The following is a 21,376-nucleotide window of genomic DNA, read 5'->3' on the forward strand; positions in this document are numbered from 1 at the left end:
AGAAATATCAACATGAACAAACAGATATACACAGAGATGTAAAATTTCAGAGAGTGTACCTGCCAGCAAACATGGTCTCAGCCTGAGCTGCAATTTCATCTATATCTGGAACAATTGCTGGAAAAAAATAAAAAGCAAAAAATAAAGAAGCAAAAAGCCAGTGACACTGTTTAATCTACACAGCAAAATGGAACTCTCAAACTCTTTAAAGTAGATATTATCAAGTGAATGTATAACTACGCTTTCCTCAACTAGGTAAAATTCACTATCTGCAAGAGTAGTAGAGAAGAAACAGGACATGGGGCAGAGTTGAATTGTGTATTACTATCATTATTACTAAGAAAGAGCCGAACTGTAGTGATGAACCAGAGCCCCATGGTGCTAGGTCACCTCGGGGCACCCACAAATGACACAGAATCTGAAATGTTTAATTTTGGGTTTTTATATGAGTCACAGAAACAGTAGTCAGCCTTTTAAACACTTCTGTGTGCATGGGAATGCTCCAGGAAAGCCACTCCATTCCCATACCACATTCACCTCACTTAAATCAGCCTTCATCCAACACCAGCCATTTCTTCATGACCTACCCTCCACTGCATTTATTATTTTGCAATGTTTTGGGAAGAGTACAAATAAGAAAATATATTGTCATAATGGAAAAATAGAATCACATTTTTGCTAGAGGAGGACAGGCCACTAAAAAAATCTTCCTTCTATGGGATTCCTTAAAATTTTCGTTTTTCCATAAGCTTTTCAACTTCAAGCAACATGCATCTTTCTGGTCTAGAGGAGTTCATGGTTTGCAACAGTCCTCACAGAATTATTTTACACTGCAATACTACAGCACCATTTACCTGAGGCAATCCCTGGTGTGTCAGGCGGGGATGTTGTAGAGCAATCAACGTTTTCGTTGTTTTCCCCAAACTCTCTCTTATAGATAGACAGCATGTAGGATATTCTATAGTCCAGTCTAACACTGAGAATAAACTACAAGAAAAAACATTTTAAACATGACTTTTCTTCTGATGTTTGCTAATACGGGTTAGGATTTTTCTGTGGTGGAACCTACGGGGATACATGATTATTGAAAGTCCATTATTTTAAGTAAATATGTCCATTACAAAATAAAAAAATAGAAGAATCCATTACATTCATCAGTTTTCAGTGATTTCCTTCTTCACTCTGACCATGTTGAGACGTATTGAATTCCACCCTCTATCGACTGCTGAATACTAAGAAGCAGCCTGGATTTGTCCAGGGTCTCCAGCACACTGCCGTGCCCTCATTGCCTGTGAGCCACACCAGTAAATTCAAACCCATGTTGAAAACAGTTATTTTGTATTTTAGCTGGGCTTCTAAAGCCCCATGAAGTTAAGAAGTGGAGTGGGGCTGAGAAGGAAGACAGCAGGCTCACGGCTCACCCACTCAGATGTTAGACAGCCAAGCACAGTGGTACTGTGGTAACTCCAGGCTCCCATGGAGTGAAGCACAAGCATGGTCGGGTCTTTCATTACATTGGTAATTGCTTGCTGAGGACCTGAGCAGCAAATACCATTTTCTTCATAACCTTCCAATAGTGTTGCCAGCACACAGCAAAAATAAGAAGTTTGGTTTTGGAAGCTAGCACCGTAATGGTAACAGAGTTTCCCCTCACCCAACACTCTGCTTTCTTGTGATTATTGGTGCCTTTTCTTCCTCAGCTCAGAAACTCAGTGAAATCAGAAACTCATACGGGAAAAATCCTAATTCAAAGCTGGAAGTGTTGCTTTTATCTTGGAACAGTCAGGAAAATAGCTAGGCTGGAAACAGTAGCAATTTAATGGCTGACACATATACATCTGACACTTCAATAACTGACTGCCTATCCACTGAGTTTCAGTGTTTCCCACACTTACGCTCGTTGCCCACAGCAAATGCAAGCATACACTGAAACAGGTTTAAGGTAGTTTAACTTGTTTTTCAGTCAGTGGGGATGAAAGTACATATGTTAAGTTACCAAGACTTAGGTGACAGGTGATGACTTGGGAAATGGTGGCAACCTGTTTCTTTGATCTCTTAACTAGAGTCAGACAAGCTTCCCAGACCCAGAACACTGCAATAGGATTTGACTAAGACTACACCATCTAAATGCAACTAAAATGCCAGTTCAAGAAACAATATCTTTCCTTCAAAATCTTCAAAAAAAAAGGGGGGAAAAAAAAAAGCAGGTGGAAATTTCAGTTCCATGATCAAGTTACTCTATAATTGCAGAAACAAGATTTTTAAAAATAAAAATGTCCTAAGTCAACTAAGTCTATCAGGCCATCTGTTTAATTCTGGCTGGTGGCAGGATGAAAACTCTTAAATAAAAAATGCCTCTACTTAGAGAAATAAGAGGATATATTGAGAATTAAATTATTATAAACTGAATTATTTCTTAGAACAGAATAGCTTTAATCACCATTGTACTAGGTATGCATCATAATTCAACAAATCTAAAATATTCTTACTTGTCTTTTAGGATTATAGCACCGTAATGAAAGGTAATACTACTTAAATTAATCCTCCTTCATTGCATTGTAAAGCTAACTAAATTAGTTTGTATTTCTTGTGAACTAAATTCATATATATGCACATTTACTGTGATTCACCAAACATATGACAATTTGCTAATCTGCAGTAATTTGACTGTGTGATTAAACCATAACTAGCAAACCACAGATTAAGGAACAAATTAGGAGTAAATGCTCTGCAATCCCAGATGCTCTTGCACTGGACATGTGGTGAAAAAGGAAAGGATGATCCAAAATGTGATTTCCTTGCCTGTGAGCAGTCAGGGAATGCACAGGATGAGGTTGGTGTCCTAGAATCATCCAGTAGGCATCAACCAGTAAAGCAAGACAGTATGGAGAGAAAGTCAGTCAAGGAAAAAAAAAATGAAAATGAGAAACAATAGGCATTAATGGTATTATTTAGGTGATACAACTTCATAATACGCCATACTTCACCATAAGCCTTAAAGCAAAGAAACTCTGGAACCAAAGTATGCACTATTGAGGATACTCTAACAATTGATAGTCTTTCAGATGATGAGTAATTAAGGTAATTTAAATCATTTATAAGCAGTCAGAACAAATTGAATCCTCCAAAAGTGACAAGGGTACAAACAGATCCACAGAATTTATAGAAAACACAGGAACATTCCTTTAGGGCAAAAGTACTGCAGAAAGCACTGCAGAAACTGGGGCTTGATACATAGAAATATGTGTTCCACTTCGCTTACTAATAGCACAAAGTGAAAATTGTATCTCAGGAGGCATGCTAGTGCTATACAGCTTGTCAGTTCAGCTGGGAGAACTGTAGCAGCCCACAGACTATTCCCAATCTAGCGATGCCAATCTGAAACCACCTTCAAAAGTGCATGGCTTTGCATGACTGCAGTGGGCATAGGTCCAATTCTTCTCTTTATCAAACTATTGTAACAGAAGAGTCAAATACTAAAGTCAGGCAAGCTACCCCAGTGTAAAATGAGTGTTAATGAGACTAGAAACCGGCACAGTTTCCCCACACATTAGTGGGGCATAATAAAGGACAAGTTCTGTCTTTTCACAATTAATCGTGACGGTTTCAACAGCATCTACTTCCCTCAGAAGGTGTTAGCAGAATGAGGACCACAACTGTAAAATTGTTCACATAGAAGAGAATTCTCCCTCCTATCAGTATTATATTTAAAAAGAAAAGCCCAGTGAATAGTAGGAACGTAGGTAACAGAGCCTACCACTCTGTGAATAAGTAAAGAACTGTGAAATGACTACTATGTAATATTCTGCCAATTATTATTACCTGCAAAATCTCAATGATTTTCAGTTTGGTGTCCATTACAATCACATCTTCACTGTCTGAGGTGTTGGCCTGCTTGTTTGGGTGAACGCTTGGTTGTGCATCAGGGGCACTAATGGGAAATATAGATCCTCTGCTCAGCACCATCTGAGTCATCATCTCTCCTACACCATGGATGGTCCTCATAACATTGTTTCCTATGCATGAAACAAAAATGTGTGTATTTGTCATGAGTAAAGCTTGCTTGCAAAACTATGTATCACACATACACTCATGTGGTCAAACCCCTTTACAATCCTAACAGGCATAATGAAAAACAAGTCCCTCCATTCCTGATCAGAACTCAGAAGAAGGAATTCATTCAAATTACCCAATGGTTTAGGGACAAATTTTCTACATTGGTTTTCCAGATCCTTTCTTACAGGTCAGCAGATAGAAAACACCAAAATATTTCCACAGGTCTGTTAACATGTTCAAGAAATCATAAAATGTAGAGCATAAGAAATCTTAGTAGTTCACCTAATCCGTTCCTTTGTCTGAAGGCATATTATCTACATCTAAGACCAATTCCGTTTGTTTAACCTGTTTTTAAAACCACTTAAGCATTTATATTCCACATTATATAGCATCCCAAGGCAATTCCAGGACTTGACTATATATTATTGTTAGAAAACTTTTATTGGTATTTCATTTATTTCATCCATTGCTGCAATTTATGACCTTGCTCTGTGGACACATGGGAAGCTGGAAGGAGACTATCCAAATATCTTCTATGTCACAGTAAAAGAGAGTAAAGATTTGAGGCTGTGCAAGTCTGATCATTCTCTGTATGTGGTCCAAATGACAGGCCACAAACCAAAGCCAACTGACACAACTAGTCAACCAATCCCCTTCAAAAAGGTCTCAGGAGAATGTCAGGCCCTAAAGGCTGTCCTGAAGGTCAAACTAGTATCTATAATCACAGTGCTCTGCATACGTTATACCTGGGGGAAAAAAAGTATTTTACACTCATGTGGCAAGAAACTTTATCCAGAGTAGTTGCAATGATACCTGTGACTGGTGCCAGTCCAGCAAAACCTACCAAGATCATACTGGTCTTTCTTTATAGTGAACTTTGGTATGAAAAGCATCTCAGTGAATCAATTACTATCTTCTTCCAAAGACTGGAAAAAGAAAGAGTGAGAGAATCATGCTTCCTACCTACCTGACTTAGTTTTCTTTCTAGCAAAGTACAGATCTGAATGAATGGAAAAAAGGAAGGGAATGACAGCATCTCTTTGCAGAAACAATGCCAAGACCTAGACTACATCAAAGGCAAACAAAAGAATGGAGGAAATACAGCTTTGCTGAGGTAAACGTGAATAGTTCTTGTATGTCTTTTAGTACACTTCAGTCACCATGCAACTGACAAGTTTTACTCACATTGAAGAGACCCTCTTTCCAGATAATCTGCTGTAAAAAGCCAAAGCTGTATTTTATCGTATTAGCAATAACCTCCTCTTACGCCCTTCTTTCTCCAACCCATAGAACTCAAGTACTACATGCAGGGAAAGAATTAAAAGGAAAACACACAAAGAATTTGCTTGTTTAAAGTGAGTAAGAGATTAGTGTCACATTTGAGGTCCCGTTCGGCATCTGGTCTGGTGTGCAATCACTCTGAATTGGTCATCTGAAAATAGTACTTCAAGTCCCTACAAAGAGGGAAACAACCCGTATTACTGACTTTCCATGATGTCAAGAAAAAAAAATGCTAGATGTCAAACCAGGGTTTAGACCCTCACATTAGGCAGGCAGAGAGAGTTCCAACTGCTTATACCAGCATAAAGCAAATAAAATAATTTTGAATACCCTTCTTGCTGCAAAATGAAAATGGTGCATTTTCCTTCCAGATAAAATAAACCAGCTGGGGAATAACATAGTATAGATCTCTCTCTCTTCCCCTCCTTGCCCCTTTTCTTCTGGTGTGCTAAACATTTATTTGCATTGACCATCATTCAAGTACACCTGTATAAAGCTAGATTACTAAGTGGAGGACCTTCAAGCCTTAAAGTAGCTTCAGTTAAACTAAATTTTTGCATTTTCTTTGTCTTCAAGCCATGAAATAAATGCCCTCATTCATATCATCCTGACTTTATGCTGACTGGTAAGCCCATGACGAGACCTACAGGTTGTGCAGCTGCTTCATGACCTGCAATACCCCTACTTTACATCTCAGCTAAAAAGTCATCACCCTCTCTCTCACAACATCCCTTTCCTGCAGTTGTACAGAAGTGAATATAAATAGAGGCACTGCTATTTGGAAAGCTCAAGAATTTTTTATAAAACAGCTTAAGCCAATGGGGTTACCAGCTGATAGTGAAAACACTGAAGTCTAAGAGAAGTCCAGAAGATACTCTTCTCAAAAAATTGAGAAAACTGCAGTTTGTCCTAAATGAGAGACGAAGAATTCCACTTCATCTTGAAAAGTTTCTGCCCACCTTTCAAAACTAAAGTCCACTCAGTGTAAAGTTAACAAAAAAAGGTAGTGTCTTTTGGACAAGGAGTCAGACAACATCTTAGATGGACCTCATGCTCTGGGAGAAAGCAAGCTGGGATTTTGCTTAGAGCATGCCTCTCGCTTATTTCTCAGCTATCAGTGGGGTACTGCACATGCACTGAAGGGAGGGGGATTCAATTCCCTCTGTGACTGAGGAATTAGTCACCCTCTCTGCTTTTCAGGACCACCTCCATAAACGAGACTACTTTCTCCATCTCTAAAAAGGACAGTGAGAAGCCTAATATAACAAAGACTGGGAAGCTCTCAGCTAATGTGGTGACGGAGTCCACAAAAGCATCTAGGAAATAAAAAGAATTGGGATGATTGCTGTCCTTTTCCCCTACCCATACAACACTGGTGGTAAAAGATGGTACAAAACGGTGAGCAGTAGCTATGAAGCTACTTCCCACCAGCATCAGTAATAAGAATAATCCCTCTGTTCACAACAATCCTTTACTATTGACCTTCATGCAATTGATTTAAACAGCTATAGGCAGGAAAGTAAAGAAGGATTAAGGTGGCACTTATTATCACTGCCATTTCAAACTGTATTTCGTTATTGCATAGGAAAGGATTTTAGTGAGAGAAAAGGCTACTTAATGCAGCTTAGTATTTACAGCTGAAATGGTTAGTGACTCACTACTGCATATTTCAGTCAGTAACAAGGTGTCATGGGTAAACCCATATTGGAAAACTTTTTAACTGTCTGATGCTACTATTATTTTCAATTAACTCAGAGCAGACTTGGGGAAAATGTTGCCAGAGTGAAATACAGCAACTGGAGCAATTCAGCTTTCTTTTCAGGAATAATATTTTAACAGCTGTATTTTGAAGGGTGTTGATGAAATTCAACCATCTCTTAGGAGCAGACAGCAGACAACCAGCACATTCATGCATGGTAATGAAACAGCTGACTTCATCTCAACACTGGGAGGAAGTGCTCTTTTCTGCAAAAGAAGCCATAAGAATCATTCATGTACATAAAGAATGGGCAGCAGCTTGTCTTCCAGGAGAACCCCCAGTAACCAGCCCTCATTGTGCTCAGTGTTATCTGTCCAGCCTTGGAAGTCTAGACCATGTGCAGCATGGATTTAAATCTGTCACTCACATACATGAGGGGCCAGCAGCAGTCTTGCTAGTGAGTTGTTTCTTCTTGCTATGCTTTTGTATTCTCTTGGTTTTAATACAGTTATCTCATCAGGAAAGGGTATGAGTCTCTGAGGTAAGGCATGCAGAAAGGTTACTGCGGCTTAAAAAGTGACTGACTGCATGTCAGCTAAGCTTGCAACAATGCAAGACAAAATACACCTGCTCAATAAAAGAGACTTAAGTTCTTAGTACCTACACACAGAATGACTAAAATAACAGAGCTCTGATCTTAGTTACAGCTCAAAAATGCTTCCTGAATACCAATGCCCAAGGAAAACTTAACTTACTGCCTCAGCTAGTTAACCGAACTAAATGAGGAGAGATAGCAAATAGATGTGAACCCTGATTACTTTCGCATGGACTTTGCTAGAGATATCTGAAGAGAAGCCTGAGTTGTGCCTTCATATGGCACTGCCACCCTTAATGTGCTGACCACCAGCATTTGTTGTCTTCTTTAAGATCAAGGTATTAACATTTATATATGGCTGAGAAATGTGCCAGGGAGAGAATGGCCATTGCAATGTTGTACAGTGGCAGTGTGTGCAATCAACCACTTCTCTCACCAGCAAACCACTGCAAAGTTGCTCAGAACTATAACTGACCAACAGGGGACAAGAACATGAGACACTCTCCATGAATCTTCTTCCATTTTTCCAACTTTCCCTTCCTCATCCCAATTCTTCCCCCTGTCTCCTCCCTCTGCCAAGACAAGTCAGATGCAAAGACCCTTCCATAAGCAGTGAATCCATTAGGAATGCTTCCTGTTGAATGTATGGTCTCACAAGGTTAGGCAATGGAAGAGTGAAATCACTGAAACACAAGTGGTAATTTAAAGGAGCTGCAGACTGACAGGCACTGAAAGAAGAGGAAAGAAAAGAATGCCTGTCATGTTTTGAAAAGACAACTGTGCATCCCCTTTTCATTACTTGTTATTACAGTGATCACAACTTTCTAATGAATATCAGTTTCTGTCACAAAACTGTAGCACATAATCTCATACAATTTGGCACAATTCACAACACAGAGGCCTCTCTGAGAAGAAAGACTTTTCAGAGGAGTCAATTATGGGGAAAAAATAAACCCACCCAAGTAATCGAAACAGTGGGTAATTTGACACTTCATTTTCTACATAAACATATTTTCTTGATAAGTCATTTACTGGTTGCAAAAATTCTAAAAGCAGATTATAAAAGCAAACAACAATCTGTTATGTTATACAGTATGGATGGTAAGTGACAAAATACCATATTCAGAAAGAAAAACAACTGTCAAAGGCAGCTGGCAATTCAGGCCTTTTCTTCAAAATGTTCCTAGCCAATTGCTATGCAGCATCCACAGTTTGCCTTCCAGTACCCACAGCATTCCAGGTATCTCACAAGTAATGCAGAGAACCATGCAGTAGCTATATATTACCTGCCAGAAGCATTAAGCCTTACAGCTCTGTTTGTGGAAGAGGTATTAATATTTACAGGTTTTCTACAGAATTTGCTCATAAAAACTGCAGAACCCACCATAATCAGACCAAGAATCACTCTTTATATCTTCATTAAACTATTTTTCATTACTCAATAACTAGCTGACCTCAGGTAAGCCTCATGGAAAATCTAACGCATGACACCAGGGGCAGAAGGTGAGATCACTTCTATATTTTATACAGCCCTCAGAAGTAATGAGGCAAAACAAAAAAAACCCACAACTCAATAATAGGCAATGCACATACAGTTACTACTCATCCCCTGAGTGAATCTGGCCACCTCAGCCTCCACTAACCTACAGTAAATCCGTAAGTCCTCCCTTTTTGCACAGAAACTCACCACTGCCCAGCCATGGTGAAACTCCACCGAACTTCACCTTCTCCTGACATTCTGAAGGTTCTGTGGATGTTGCCTATCCCCAAAACCATAAAGTAGTGTCAAAACCACAGCTTTCATGTAGCGGATGTTAGACAAAGGAAAAAATACATACATCAGCGTGCTGGCCTTGAAGGTAAAAAGCAGCATGGGAATCAAGCCTTCCAGACAAGTTACATCTATGAAATGGGTATTGATTCCTAGAAGAGTAATAGTCTCTGGAATCGTATTAGTGCACAGGTCTCATGATGAGGAAAAGAATAAGGAGGGAAGAGAAATGGTGCATGCCAGAGAATTAAACTCTCAGACTGACCTCCCCTTTGGTCTAACAATATTCTGCACTGAACAGCAGTTGCTTCACTGCAGACATCCGTGATGAACACAACTAATTTTCCTAAGGGTTAAATCTTTTTTCGCTTGTAAACCTCTTTTTTTTTTTTTCTCTCTTGTAAACTGCTGGCATGAATTATTGCTCCAGTCTGCCAGGCAGCCACTGCCTCATTAGCTCTGCTAATCAAAGTATGCCTCAAGAAGATATTTCAAACTGTTAACTAGGCAAAAGAGCAGCTAACAGACACGGATGCAATCCTGAGAAACAATACTAATTTCTAATAGTCCCAGATGAAATCTGGTCCTTCTTGGTCACAGAGACCCACAGGCACAGTAGAAATGGCAGGTCCAAGCTTGTCCTCAACCGTGTTCTAGTAGTGACCTCACTGCTGCTTCTAAGCACTATGCATCTCTACTTGCAGCCAAGAGGGCTGGAAGAAAACACTACATATCTTCTTGCTCAATTAAAGTTGAGGGACTAAGCAGGTTACTAGGATTTATTAAAGGGACAAAAGACTGGACAAGAGTCCCCTGACACACCGATATACAAGCACTCCTTTGCAGAGGGATAGTAGGCCACCAGTGCTGAAGTCTTCAGGATAGAGCAAGGGCTCCCCATTTTGGCCCTTACGAGGGTCAGATCCTTTGGGGTACATCACAACAAGGCAGCAAAGCTTGCAGCGTGACACGGGTCACTCTTCCTGCTACATTTCAAGGAAATGTTCCACAGTCTCAGAACACCTATAGGCAAATGCTTAGTCCTTTCAGTCTACAGAAGGAATTCTCATTCCCAATCAATGTTAACTAAATAGCACTGAACTGCATGGCAAAAGCAGCTTGCCTGCTAATGCTACCATGTCATTTCATTTTTCAGACCTGACATATGCTGTAGTTGCATGGCTTGACTAGAATAAGTTATTTGAAATATCAAATCACACCTAGCGAAAGATGTGCATTTTAATTCACAGAGAATAAATAACCAGTATTGGACAAGACAGGTTGGCTCCTGAATGATACAGCAGGGTGCACTTAGTAGGAAAGCAATGACGTTACCTTTTAATTAAAACTGCAAGAGATTATAATGTTCTTGAAAGGTGCCAGAAAGACAGCACTACTAAATTAAGTCCTCACTTTCTCCTTAAGGAAAAAATGCCTCTTTTGGATACAGGTAGTATAATTTGTAAACCCCATATTTTTTAGAATCTAAAAGGGAAAAAAAAAAACAGAAAAAAAACTTCAAATAACCTCAAAAAATGATTCAAAGTTAAGACAGTCTGATTGAAGAAAAAGAAGCTGGGTGCAACATTTTCAAGTCAATTCATTTTTAGGATGCAATCTAGGTAAGAAGCCTTTCCAAAAATATAGATCTTTTCTTTTTCCATGAGTGTCTCTCACAAATGTTTCCAGCCAACTTTCCCCAATCTGTCTTCATCAAGCAAGGTCACACCTGAAAACTACATGCACTCTAATTTAATTCCGATTAAAGTAACTGTCAGCAGCACTAAAATCAAGCTTTTTAAAGGGAGTAAGGCATAACATTTACAGTAATATAAGGATCTTTTCAGTATCTTTGCAGAACCAAGATAGAGAAATTCACAATATCAAGAACTACCTTAGCCATCAAAATTTAAGCAAAGGCTGGAAAAGGACATTTTGAGGTAAAAGGTTAATTAAGTCTTCATGCAACTTCCACTAAGCCTGAAAATACAGCCCATTTTGCAGATTTGCTTCAACAGTTCAACACTTGTCATACATACTTCCTTACTTAGCAAGCAGGTTTACTGAAATAAGTGGCTTTATTTAAAAAATAAATACTTAACAGAGAAGATTGCTGGTTGTAAATTTGACTGTTTCAATTTTGAGGTGCACAACTCCAGGCAGGCTTTCCAAAGCCAAGACACACCTCATTCTTATGCCCATCATTAATATATTTGTACCCATTCCCAAAATCCTGGCTACAGTTTTCACAGAGTGGAGCAGTGGACAAACCAGTAAAGAGTCAAGCTCACCAGTTCTCTACAACTTCACATTACAGGAATCAGGTGCTGGAAGCTTTTGTTGCTACCAACCTGGAACAAATCAATGTCAGTAATGGAAAGGCAGTATACCCTATCTGTCCCCAAATCTATCTACCACTGAGTTTCCCGTAGAAATCAATACTTTAGAAAAGAGCTAAAATACAATACCTAAACCAAATAGATCCTACCCAAAATTCTTAACTTCTGCCACCTTGGATCTACTACAGCTGCAGAACAGGAATTACATGACTTTTCCATTTGGTCAAACCTCTCAGGTCAATTGCCCTAGAACCTGAAAATCAACTGCATTTCTGAATAGGTGTAATTATTGAGAAAATATTGCTATTAAATATCCATTGAATATTAACTTATGCAAATTTACAATAAGAGTGATAAAAATTACAACATACAGAGCCCAAGCTGGTATTCAGTAGCACTTTCCTACATTAGAGTTACAGGATCAGGCCACTAGTGCTTGGTAAAATTCAAACATATTTGTTTATACCATTAAATCATCAGTCCCCAGCATCATGACTGGCTTTCAACATTTGTCAGAAATGGGATTTAGACCCATTTACACCTCAAAGACTGAAATATGTGTTTTTACTGAATTCAAGCTAATGCATAGACATTTGTGACCACTGAGGAGATGCATAAAAAAGATTAAAAAAAAAAAACCAACCCAACTTTTATAATCTCCGAAACTAATAATTTATTTTCACACATTATTAGTATACATACAAAATCAAAACAGAGACAATCTTGCCTTTTTCTGTGTAGTGGGTTTTTTTTGTTTAGTTGGTTGGTTTTGTTTTTAATAACATCAATGTAATGAGTTTTGCAACTAGGAGAAGCTAACTTCCTTTAAGAAAGCAGCTGTGTAAATCTCCGTATCAGTAGAGCAATACTGTGTTGGAGAGACATCTACATGCAATACTCTGCTTTCAAAGGTATCATATGAATGTTGCAAGTATTGGGCCTGCCAGAGAGGGTGCTGTGTAGCGAGACCCTTGCCACAGTCTGGAGAAATACGGGAGAACAGAGTCTGACCTCCTCTGAAGGCAGGAAGAAGTCACCCTCACCTGTAACTGACTAGAGGGAGAGCTTCCACCATCCTGAATGAGGGCAGGGAACAATCCATCTGTCTGTATTTTATGGAACTTACAAGTAAGAAAACACTTTCTGAGAAAATTAACAGACCATCCTGATTTTAGAAAAAGCCAACACATTTTCAAAAACCACAAAAAAAAAAGCTGAGTTACTTTCTGTTGTAAACTTTTTTACTTTACTTGTACTTAATGCCCTAAGAGCCCAGTATTTTAAGTTAAAAGGGACAATAAAAAGCCAAGACAGGAAACTGATAAAACAATAACACGTTCTCAACATCTCAGTTTTATAACAGAGAGGTTAACTGTGTAAAAGGGGAAGGGGAAACCTTTGATGTACAATCTTATAAGTACTATAAAAGTGATAAGTCCTACCTATAGTTTTGCCTGGTGAACAGTGCTTACTATCGGAGTGAGGGGGGGGTCTAGATGAAATTCCTAAGACCAGTTTCTCTATTGGCCTGTTCATTCCCTAGTGGGTCCTGGACAAGGTGGATCCAGACTCCTCGGTAACATCAGTGCTTTTGGGGTCAAACTTGTTTGGGTAGATGTGACTACACAAGATGCAAGAAGACCCCTGCTCTTTAATAAAACACTACAAGAACCCCATTAAGACACATGATCATCCAATATACAGGCCTCTTTCAGTAACCCTAATAGCGCAAGGTCTCCCTGTCAAAGACTCAAGCTTAGTCTCAAGTCAGGACTCACTTATCCTTAGCATCATCTACAGTCCAACACATGCAGAGGCAGAGAAGTTCCAGCCTACCACCACTGAGACAGAAAGTGTAAGCATGTTCTGCACCTTACTGTGGGCTCAAGCACAAATTCATTAAGTCTGAAAAGACTGGACACAGAAGCAGGCATCTACACTATAGCACAAACCAGCAAATCCCCTGAGCTCAGCACTGTCTAGCTCAGTGTGAACACATTCCACCTCAGCTACAGCTAAGTGATACCTAGCAAAGCAAAGAGCACACAAGCAGATCACAGCCTCTGTGTGTTCAGAGCTTTGTTCAAACCTTCTCGCTATCTTGTAGCAAAGACAAACTCAGGATGCAGGTGCAAGACAACCACAGGCACGGTTTGAAAGGACTGCTACCCAATAAAAGTTACTTTGTTTAGTTTTGCTTTTAAAAAAAAAATAAATAAATTTTTTTTTAAAAAAAAGAAGAGTGGAGCCAAACTCTCAGCTGGCACAAAATCCCACAGTCCCAGGAACTAGAGCAAATTATGCCAGCCAAACTCCTGCCCCTACAGTCTGATTGAGCCCTCATCAGCAGGCTTCCACGCAAAACAAATATAGGAAGAAGCTACAAAGAGCTGACATTTCAGCTCCAGCAGTTGTCTCTAGAATGTCAGCAACTACAGTACCTGGTGCTTTTTTCCTGAGCCCCCTTTCTAATCTTAATCTGCAACTAAAGTGAAAGCTGATTGGGTTTCATGTGGGGTATTTTAATTAAAAGTACTCCCCAGTTTTGCTTGAGTAACACATTCTTCAGACATAAAATACGTTCTTCAGGCAAGAAGTTCTACGAGCTGGGTGCTCAAAATTAGTGACTAGGAGTTAAGAAACTACTTAAGCTCCTTCTAAATTATGCATCCTTGTGACATATGCATCTTCAAAGCCTAATGCTGCCCATAGGTACGTAAACATGCATCTCCAGAGACAGAAAGAGGAATGGTAAGATGCTTGGGCATTAACAGTTAAATATTCAGGATCATTCTGTCTCAGCTGGAAAGTGAACATACAAGTTTATGTGGTTTATGATTTGGCAATCAGAAAAGAAGAGGGAGGCTGAAGACAAGATATGACCATCCAAAGATGGGCATCCTTTTCTTTTATCAAACACTGTAGATAGCCTCTCCAGCCAGTGTTACAGCTATTCACACATAAGAACACCTGTCTCTCCACAGCAAAATTTCAATGCCTATTTTTAAGCCAAGACAGCACAGCCAGTATGTCTATCTCTGGTCTCCTTTAAGATGGCAGACACAACTGACAACAATATGAGCTACCAAAAAGCCCTCTTTATAGGCTTTATAACATACTGTTAGCAGGAAAGGGGGGTAAGAGGGGTGGGAACAACAACAACAAATTCCAAAAGAACATCAGTGGATTGTAACATCCTAACCTGAATTGGTCCAGTGTTTAAAAGATAAACATCCCTGGTGACAACGACAGCCAAGAAAGAAGTTTAAAGAATATGTATAAAGGCCAAAGCTTAATCAAAGACACACAAAAAAATCACACCTTTGTTCCATTCCTTTTCTACTGGAAGAAGGTGAGACAAAAAAACAGATGTGTGACAAAAGTTTCCAACAAGGCTCCAGGCAATGGTTTAGTGTTACTAACAAGGCTACCAAGCTCCCATTTGCATGGTGGTGACATTTTCTGCATTCCTTCACACTTGTTTATTTCAGAGTAAATTCATGAACATGGAATTGCTTTGGAAATTAGTACAACTGAGAGCAGGTCTGTTTGCGTTTAATGGGTGGTTCTTCCCTCTCCTACACAGCCTGAAAGGAAACCTTTCAACAGAAATAAAAGGGAATTAAAGACAAAATACAATTTTATGAGTAATGAATGTGAGTAAAAACATTGAATGAGTAGTCTAATCAGGATTAAAGACTTGAGCAGAGAGAGGACTAAACAGAAGAACCACATCTGCATGTTCCATGTTGCCAATATGCCAAGATGGTATCTGGAGCCAAACTGTGTCCAGAGGCATTTAAGAAGAGAGTCTGCAATGCAGTATTTCAGGGACAAAAAAGCAAACATAATTCCAAGTGTCTGAACATACAGTCTTTGTCTAGCACTGTAGAGGGACTGCAGCCAGCTATAGCATGCCTTAGTGGGCACAGCACTGCAGGAAAGACTTAAGGGACTTTCAGCAAAGTGTACTGGCAGCAATGGAGAAAAGGTCGAAAGAACTGAGCATAAGACTTCTCAGAGATGACAATGACAATCTACACTTCTCCAGAGTGTGTGAACCTCAAATAAGGAAAAGTTATGAAGGACGGTATACTCACATAGGGCATCTGTGGAAGCAACTGAGCAGAATGATGATTAGGAAAAGTCAAGGCTGGGAAAAGGCATCCCAGAGAAAATACAAAATAATTGTTGTTTCAAAACAAGACAGCTCATCCTTTTCGTTCCTGTGGGCCAGCTGGCAGTGCAATGACACTTACAGCAGCCACATATTAAAACAGAATTTGCCATCTGTCTCCTGGACCTTCAGCCCACATGACTGTCACACCTCCCATCCACAGACACAGGAAAACCAAACTGCTAAGTTTCAGCACTTTCCTGGCATGCTCATCCTTCAACCCAGTTTTAAGCCATGGTAGAAAAGGCACTGGGACATACAGTATTGGCTTGGGGTTGTCAGACAGGCACTCTGGTCTGGATTTAAAAGAGAATATTCTAAACTGACAAACGCATCCAGAGGATGGCCTCATCTGGACTTCTATTTGGTGCTTCTGCAGCTGCTGGACCAGAAACATCTTTTTTGTCCTTTTAAGTGAAAGGCTAAGATAAATAATAAACGGTTGTGCCATATATGAGCCATCAAAATCACTGTGCCCAGGCAAATGCTATCTGCATTTGATCAGGATGTTCAATGCAACAGATGTTGAGGCTTAGATCCAGATTTGAAAGTTCAGTTACAAACAAGCAAAGGAGCAGCAGCACCAACACAGTAACCACAAGCCACAAAGGCTCAGCTCTGTTCAAAAAGGTTCCTTTTTAGCTGACCATCTTAATGTATCCTTCAGTAACATTCCTGTAGGTGTGTTACTGTGTGAATAAAGAACATTGGAAGATCAATGAGATTTTCCATGAATTATTTCCAACCTAAATAATGAATTACACACTGGACTAATGGTCTTTGCTGTTTCTCTCACCTCCATCCTGAAACTTGCTCAACCTTTCGAAGTATGATGATATAGGAACTTGAACAATATCCAGAATGGCGAGGAGTGTCCGGGTCAGTCTGAGAAGCTCACTAAAGCTATAAAAGCCAAAGTATATGAGGTTTCGAGCCAGATGTACCACCTATAAGAAAAACAAATGAAAAATGAAGGCGATATCAGCAACCTTTGTGGTATTTGGCTGTGCGATACAGTTGCATTTTGCACAGCAGCTTTCACAGAGATTCAGATCTAGAGTGCACTCGAAATTAGTGCATTAGAGATTTAAACGGGCCTTGGACTAAGACCAGTGACCTTAAATGTTTTTCAGAGTTAGACAGTCAAATTACAACACAGAGCAAAACCAACATGAGATTTAGGAAGGTTTGAAAGGATACAATTTTATCTGGGATAATATATAGGATCAAGAGGAAAGACTCCAGGAAACTGTTTAAAGAGGAAGCAGCTGTGGAGAAGGTGGAAGTCACAACAGTGAGATGAATGTTGTAAGTTTGAACAGAGGTGATTTCAGATGACCTGAGGCAGGAACGCCAAAGCCTGGGAGGCAGATTGGAGGAAAAACTACAAAAGCTGTAAGCATTTCCCCTTTATTTAATGTTGTTTGAATCTAGAAGATTTAGGCTTATCTAAAGTTTCTGTCAGAAATTTCAAGCAATATTTAAAAACAGGAATAGGCTATTCAGAGTATTTCCTTCAGTGTCATATCTCACACAGAAAAAGGACTTATATTGAGGAATTGCTGCATGCTAATTCACTGATGTTGAGAGAAAGTGCATATGGCCATTGACCCACACACATATCCTTCCTTCTGCCAGTGAAATGCAGCCATCTCAGGAGAAAGAAGGAAAAATACAGCCGTCTGGCAGCAGACAGCAGTGTTACTTTCTGCAGCAATGCTCACCATCAGGAACACTGGAATTAGGAACTGGTGCTTCTTTAGGACATTTTACACAAACGTTATTCAGCAACTAGCTTTATTTTGAAAGAATCAATGTCAATTTAGCTGAAATGAGGAGGAATACCATAAGTAGGATGCAGAAGTAGTACCTCAAATGTAAGTTTATTTTTCTCTTTGTCTCCAAAAGGAAAGGGCTGATTTACAACTTCTTTCAAGTACTCTTCTACAAATTCCATAGTTAGTGCAAACTTCCTCTTCATTTCATTCCTTGAAGAGTCTGTGAAAGAATCATATCTACAACACAAGGCACAGAAGAAAGGAAATTAAACACCTCTAATATCAAGATCAGCTGTTACTAAAGAAGAAAATAAACCAATCATTATGCTATGAAATTACTGTCAGTTCTCTAGTTCTCTGTAAGTAGAAGGGGTAGAGGTCAGTTGGTTCTTCGTAGACACATCAAGATGAAAAAACCTTCCCTCCAACAGTACCAGGAAGGGTTGCAGTGAACAGGGATAACAGAGACAGGAAAATATCACAGTTCTGGCAGATAGCACTCTTAAATCTTGCTGTACCAATTCAATAAGTCACTAAGTCTCAGCTGTCCCCTCTACCCATCATACAAAGTTTGATATTTCCACAAGACAGCAGATTATGAAAGCAGCGTGGGACAGTCAGCTTCCTCCTTTGCACCACCAACTAGGACTGATTTTTCATATATGTCAAAACAGTCCTTCATCTCACTAACAGAAGCAATACTGTTTGCTGCAGCTCTATACTTTTTCTTCTTTGTCTCTTCAATCAGATACTCCCTTGTCTGGGTGTCTAGCCCAGTGATGCCGCCCCATCAAACCGATTAAGCCAGAGAGGGTTTCCATTAAGTCAAGGGGCCCTTCTCCCATACTTAAATTTAACACATGCCTAAGAACTTTGCTTAAGAACAAACCTCTGTGAACTGTTTCTGGGGCAATAATGGTACCTAACTCTAAACTCTGGCTTTCCAACTGTGGCTTTCAAGTTGAGCTTGAACTGTAAAACTGAGTCTCAGCCTAACAAACCTGTAATGTTCGGCACAATTGGATTACGTCAAGTTCTGTTGGTCTGAGGAATGGCCATGCCATTTTTCCCTAGCTTGTTCCCCACAAGAAGACAGTGAAAAATGAAATTGAAATATGTAAAGTTACCCATGGAAGTTTCCAACAGTAACAATAATTAACAGCTCTGTGCTCTGCAACTAAATACCTTTTCGCATACATGTGTATCAGTATTAGATATCTACAACCATTTTTTTCTGAGACTAAACCCTACAAAATGCTTTTGTACTTCAGTTTGAAACACTTTCAACTCACTCATGAATTGTGATCTTGGTAGGAATTTCAGTCCACAATCTGGCATATCTGACAGGTACCACAGATTCCTGAGGATCTCTGTCCACATGCATGTGTAGCATCAGCCGACAAAACGAAGCCCGGAGGTCGTAAGGGAGGCTTTCATCAGACATACATCGTAGGATCAAGTCAACTGACAGCTGTGCAGAAATCTGATTGATGGCGAGATATTGGCGGTCCAGACACATTCTTGCAAAGAGGTTTAGTTGGTACCTTAATAAAAGGTAATAACACGGTATTCAAAGAAATCAGTTGGAAATGGAACAACGTACCACAGAATCTCACTTTACAAGCCTGAAGTCAGCCTTTCTGATATAAATCCTGAAAAGTAACAAGAGTGACTTTGCTAAGCAAGGGACCAACTTGCCATTAAAAATGATGTTACACTCCTGCCCCCATGAAGACTGGGCTCCCTTTGAAACTCTAAGGAAGCATTGTTCAATGGAAGGCTGAAGCATCTGGACTGTCTGTTTTCAACCAGTGTAAGACACTGCTCTATGATCCCATTTCCCCTCTAATTCCCAGGACACTCAGGACACTCCTTCCTCAAAGCATGCCTTGCTTCCAGGGCAACAATAAAGCCCAGGAAATAAAAGATAAGAGGCAAAACGATAGAGACACAAAGAGCTGTCATGAGCAAAGGAAACTCGAATAGACAGCAGAGATTGTGATTCCTACAGGAAAATCTTGAAACAAACTTTTAATCCTGGTTTCTGGCATGACCTGACTTCCTTTTTTGATACTGGGAAATGAACTGGATAAAAACAGCACCAGGGTCTTCAGAGAGTTTACATTTTCTTCCATTTGAATAAGCAGGTTTTCACCTGTAGTAGGTAAGAACTTCTAAATCTGCTTTTGTGCCTTCCTTCGCCTCCTGAGCCAGATGCCTGATGGCTTTGCCATGAGGCTCCTTGTTACTGTCAATCCAGTAAAGCCATACTTCCTCTTCATCAATATCATCTGAGATGACAGGGCATTCCAAAGGATTGTCCATTTGTGTCGAAACCAGCCTGCAAACACAAACCATTCACAATGGAGCCACTAGCAAACTGCCACAAATTTAACAACAGAGCAAGTAACAAAAAGGTATGTTCTGATTATGGATGCTCACTTGGTCTGAATGAGAATGTCAGCATTCCCTGGGCTCAGCATAAACTTGCAGATGAGTTCCTGAGTTACTGGTATTGCTGTGGTGTTAGATACACACAGGTCCGATAGATAATCCAAGAATCTGCACTCAAAAAAACACAGATGCAACAGAATACAAGACTTAAAATATTACACAGAAACACTGCAGAGGAAATCTCTAGCATCCATCACTAATATGCTCAAGGGAGCATATAGTGCAAAATTCATCAACACACGATCTTTGCTGATTCATACTCTTGCAACTCACAACAGATAAAGATGAATAATAGCTTTTAGAGCCAGCCTGAATGGTTCTGAATGATCAGTCAGGGAGAGAAAAGAAAAATATCCCAAATTTGACAATCGTCAGCAAATCAAAGGCCAAAGAGTTGTGCCAGAACTTAAGAGCAGCCTGAGGCTGTCTTAAGTTTGGCTGGCAAGAGACCTCTACTGAAGGCAAAGGCCCTCATCCTTGAAGAGAATAAAAAGCAAGAGTACACATTCTCACCCGTCTTCCTCATCAGGTAGCATTTATCTCCCTAACCCAAGTAGCAAGGAGATGTGACTTGTCCTGGGGATAGCCGTGTGCCCTCTGATGAACTCCATTGCACTGGAGGAGTTCACACCTCCACATCTTAAAGATGCCTTTCAAACTCTCTGAAGAGGCACAGCCAACAATGAGTGAAGATCTAGTAGGGCCTGAAGACAGGACCTCTGTATTCAAAGAGGTCATTCCACGTAAAGCAGAAATAACAAAGCTTTGCATAGAAATCAGTTTCCTATGAATTTGCCTCTCAAATTTAGGTCTTCCGGTATTGAAAAAGGTTCAGGCTGAGGCTTTTCTCACAGGTGGGACATGCATTAGGTATCTGCTTCTGTCCCTCTTTCATGGATTCCTCTGTGTCTACTAACAGTAGTCCATATTGCAGCCTTTGCCTCACTGGGATATAAAAAAGGCCTGTTCCCTCTATGTAGGTTCTTCTTTTCATGGCATTCGTAGGAACTGAGTATCTCTAAGCCCGCCACTCCTCTAACAAAGGAAGTTAAAACTGGGCAAGGGGCTCACGAGCTGGTGGTGGAGCAGATACGCGCAGGCACACAGAGATCATATACTCCACTTCCTTAGAAATCCAGGTAAAAAAAATTACCACCTACTATCAGCCATTTAAGGATCAAGTTTGAATCTCTATAAGTGATCATCCTACCACAGGGAATCAGAAA

At 39.9% G+C, this 21,376-nt stretch overlaps 1 protein-coding gene across 1 annotated transcript in view; it reads right to left on the reverse strand.

The window, feature by feature from the left end:
* The window catches only part of LOC104401715 (inositol 1,4,5-trisphosphate receptor type 2), a gene marked incomplete at its 3' end in the record, with an annotated part of 114,899 nt that overhangs the window by 37,722 nt on the left and 55,801 nt on the right, over positions 1-21,376 (reverse strand). The window contains exons 17-24 of the mRNA XM_010009388.1: positions 20,139-20,258; positions 19,852-20,037; positions 18,989-19,240; positions 17,789-17,933; positions 16,715-16,865; positions 3,823-4,016; positions 855-987; positions 60-117 (exon numbers count right to left, since the gene is read on the reverse strand). Of these exons, the coding sequence (XP_010007690.1) occupies positions 60-117; positions 855-987; positions 3,823-4,016; positions 16,715-16,865; positions 17,789-17,933; positions 18,989-19,240; positions 19,852-20,037; positions 20,139-20,258 (1,239 nt within the window). The remainder of the gene's footprint in view (positions 1-59; positions 118-854; positions 988-3,822; positions 4,017-16,714; positions 16,866-17,788; positions 17,934-18,988; positions 19,241-19,851; positions 20,038-20,138; positions 20,259-21,376) is intronic.

The sequence above is a fragment of the Nestor notabilis genome, unplaced genomic scaffold, assembly GCF_000696875.1.
Source record: "Nestor notabilis isolate BGI_N333 unplaced genomic scaffold, ASM69687v1 scaffold4432, whole genome shotgun sequence".
Classification (NCBI taxonomy): Eukaryota; Metazoa; Chordata; class Aves; order Psittaciformes; family Psittacidae; genus Nestor; species Nestor notabilis.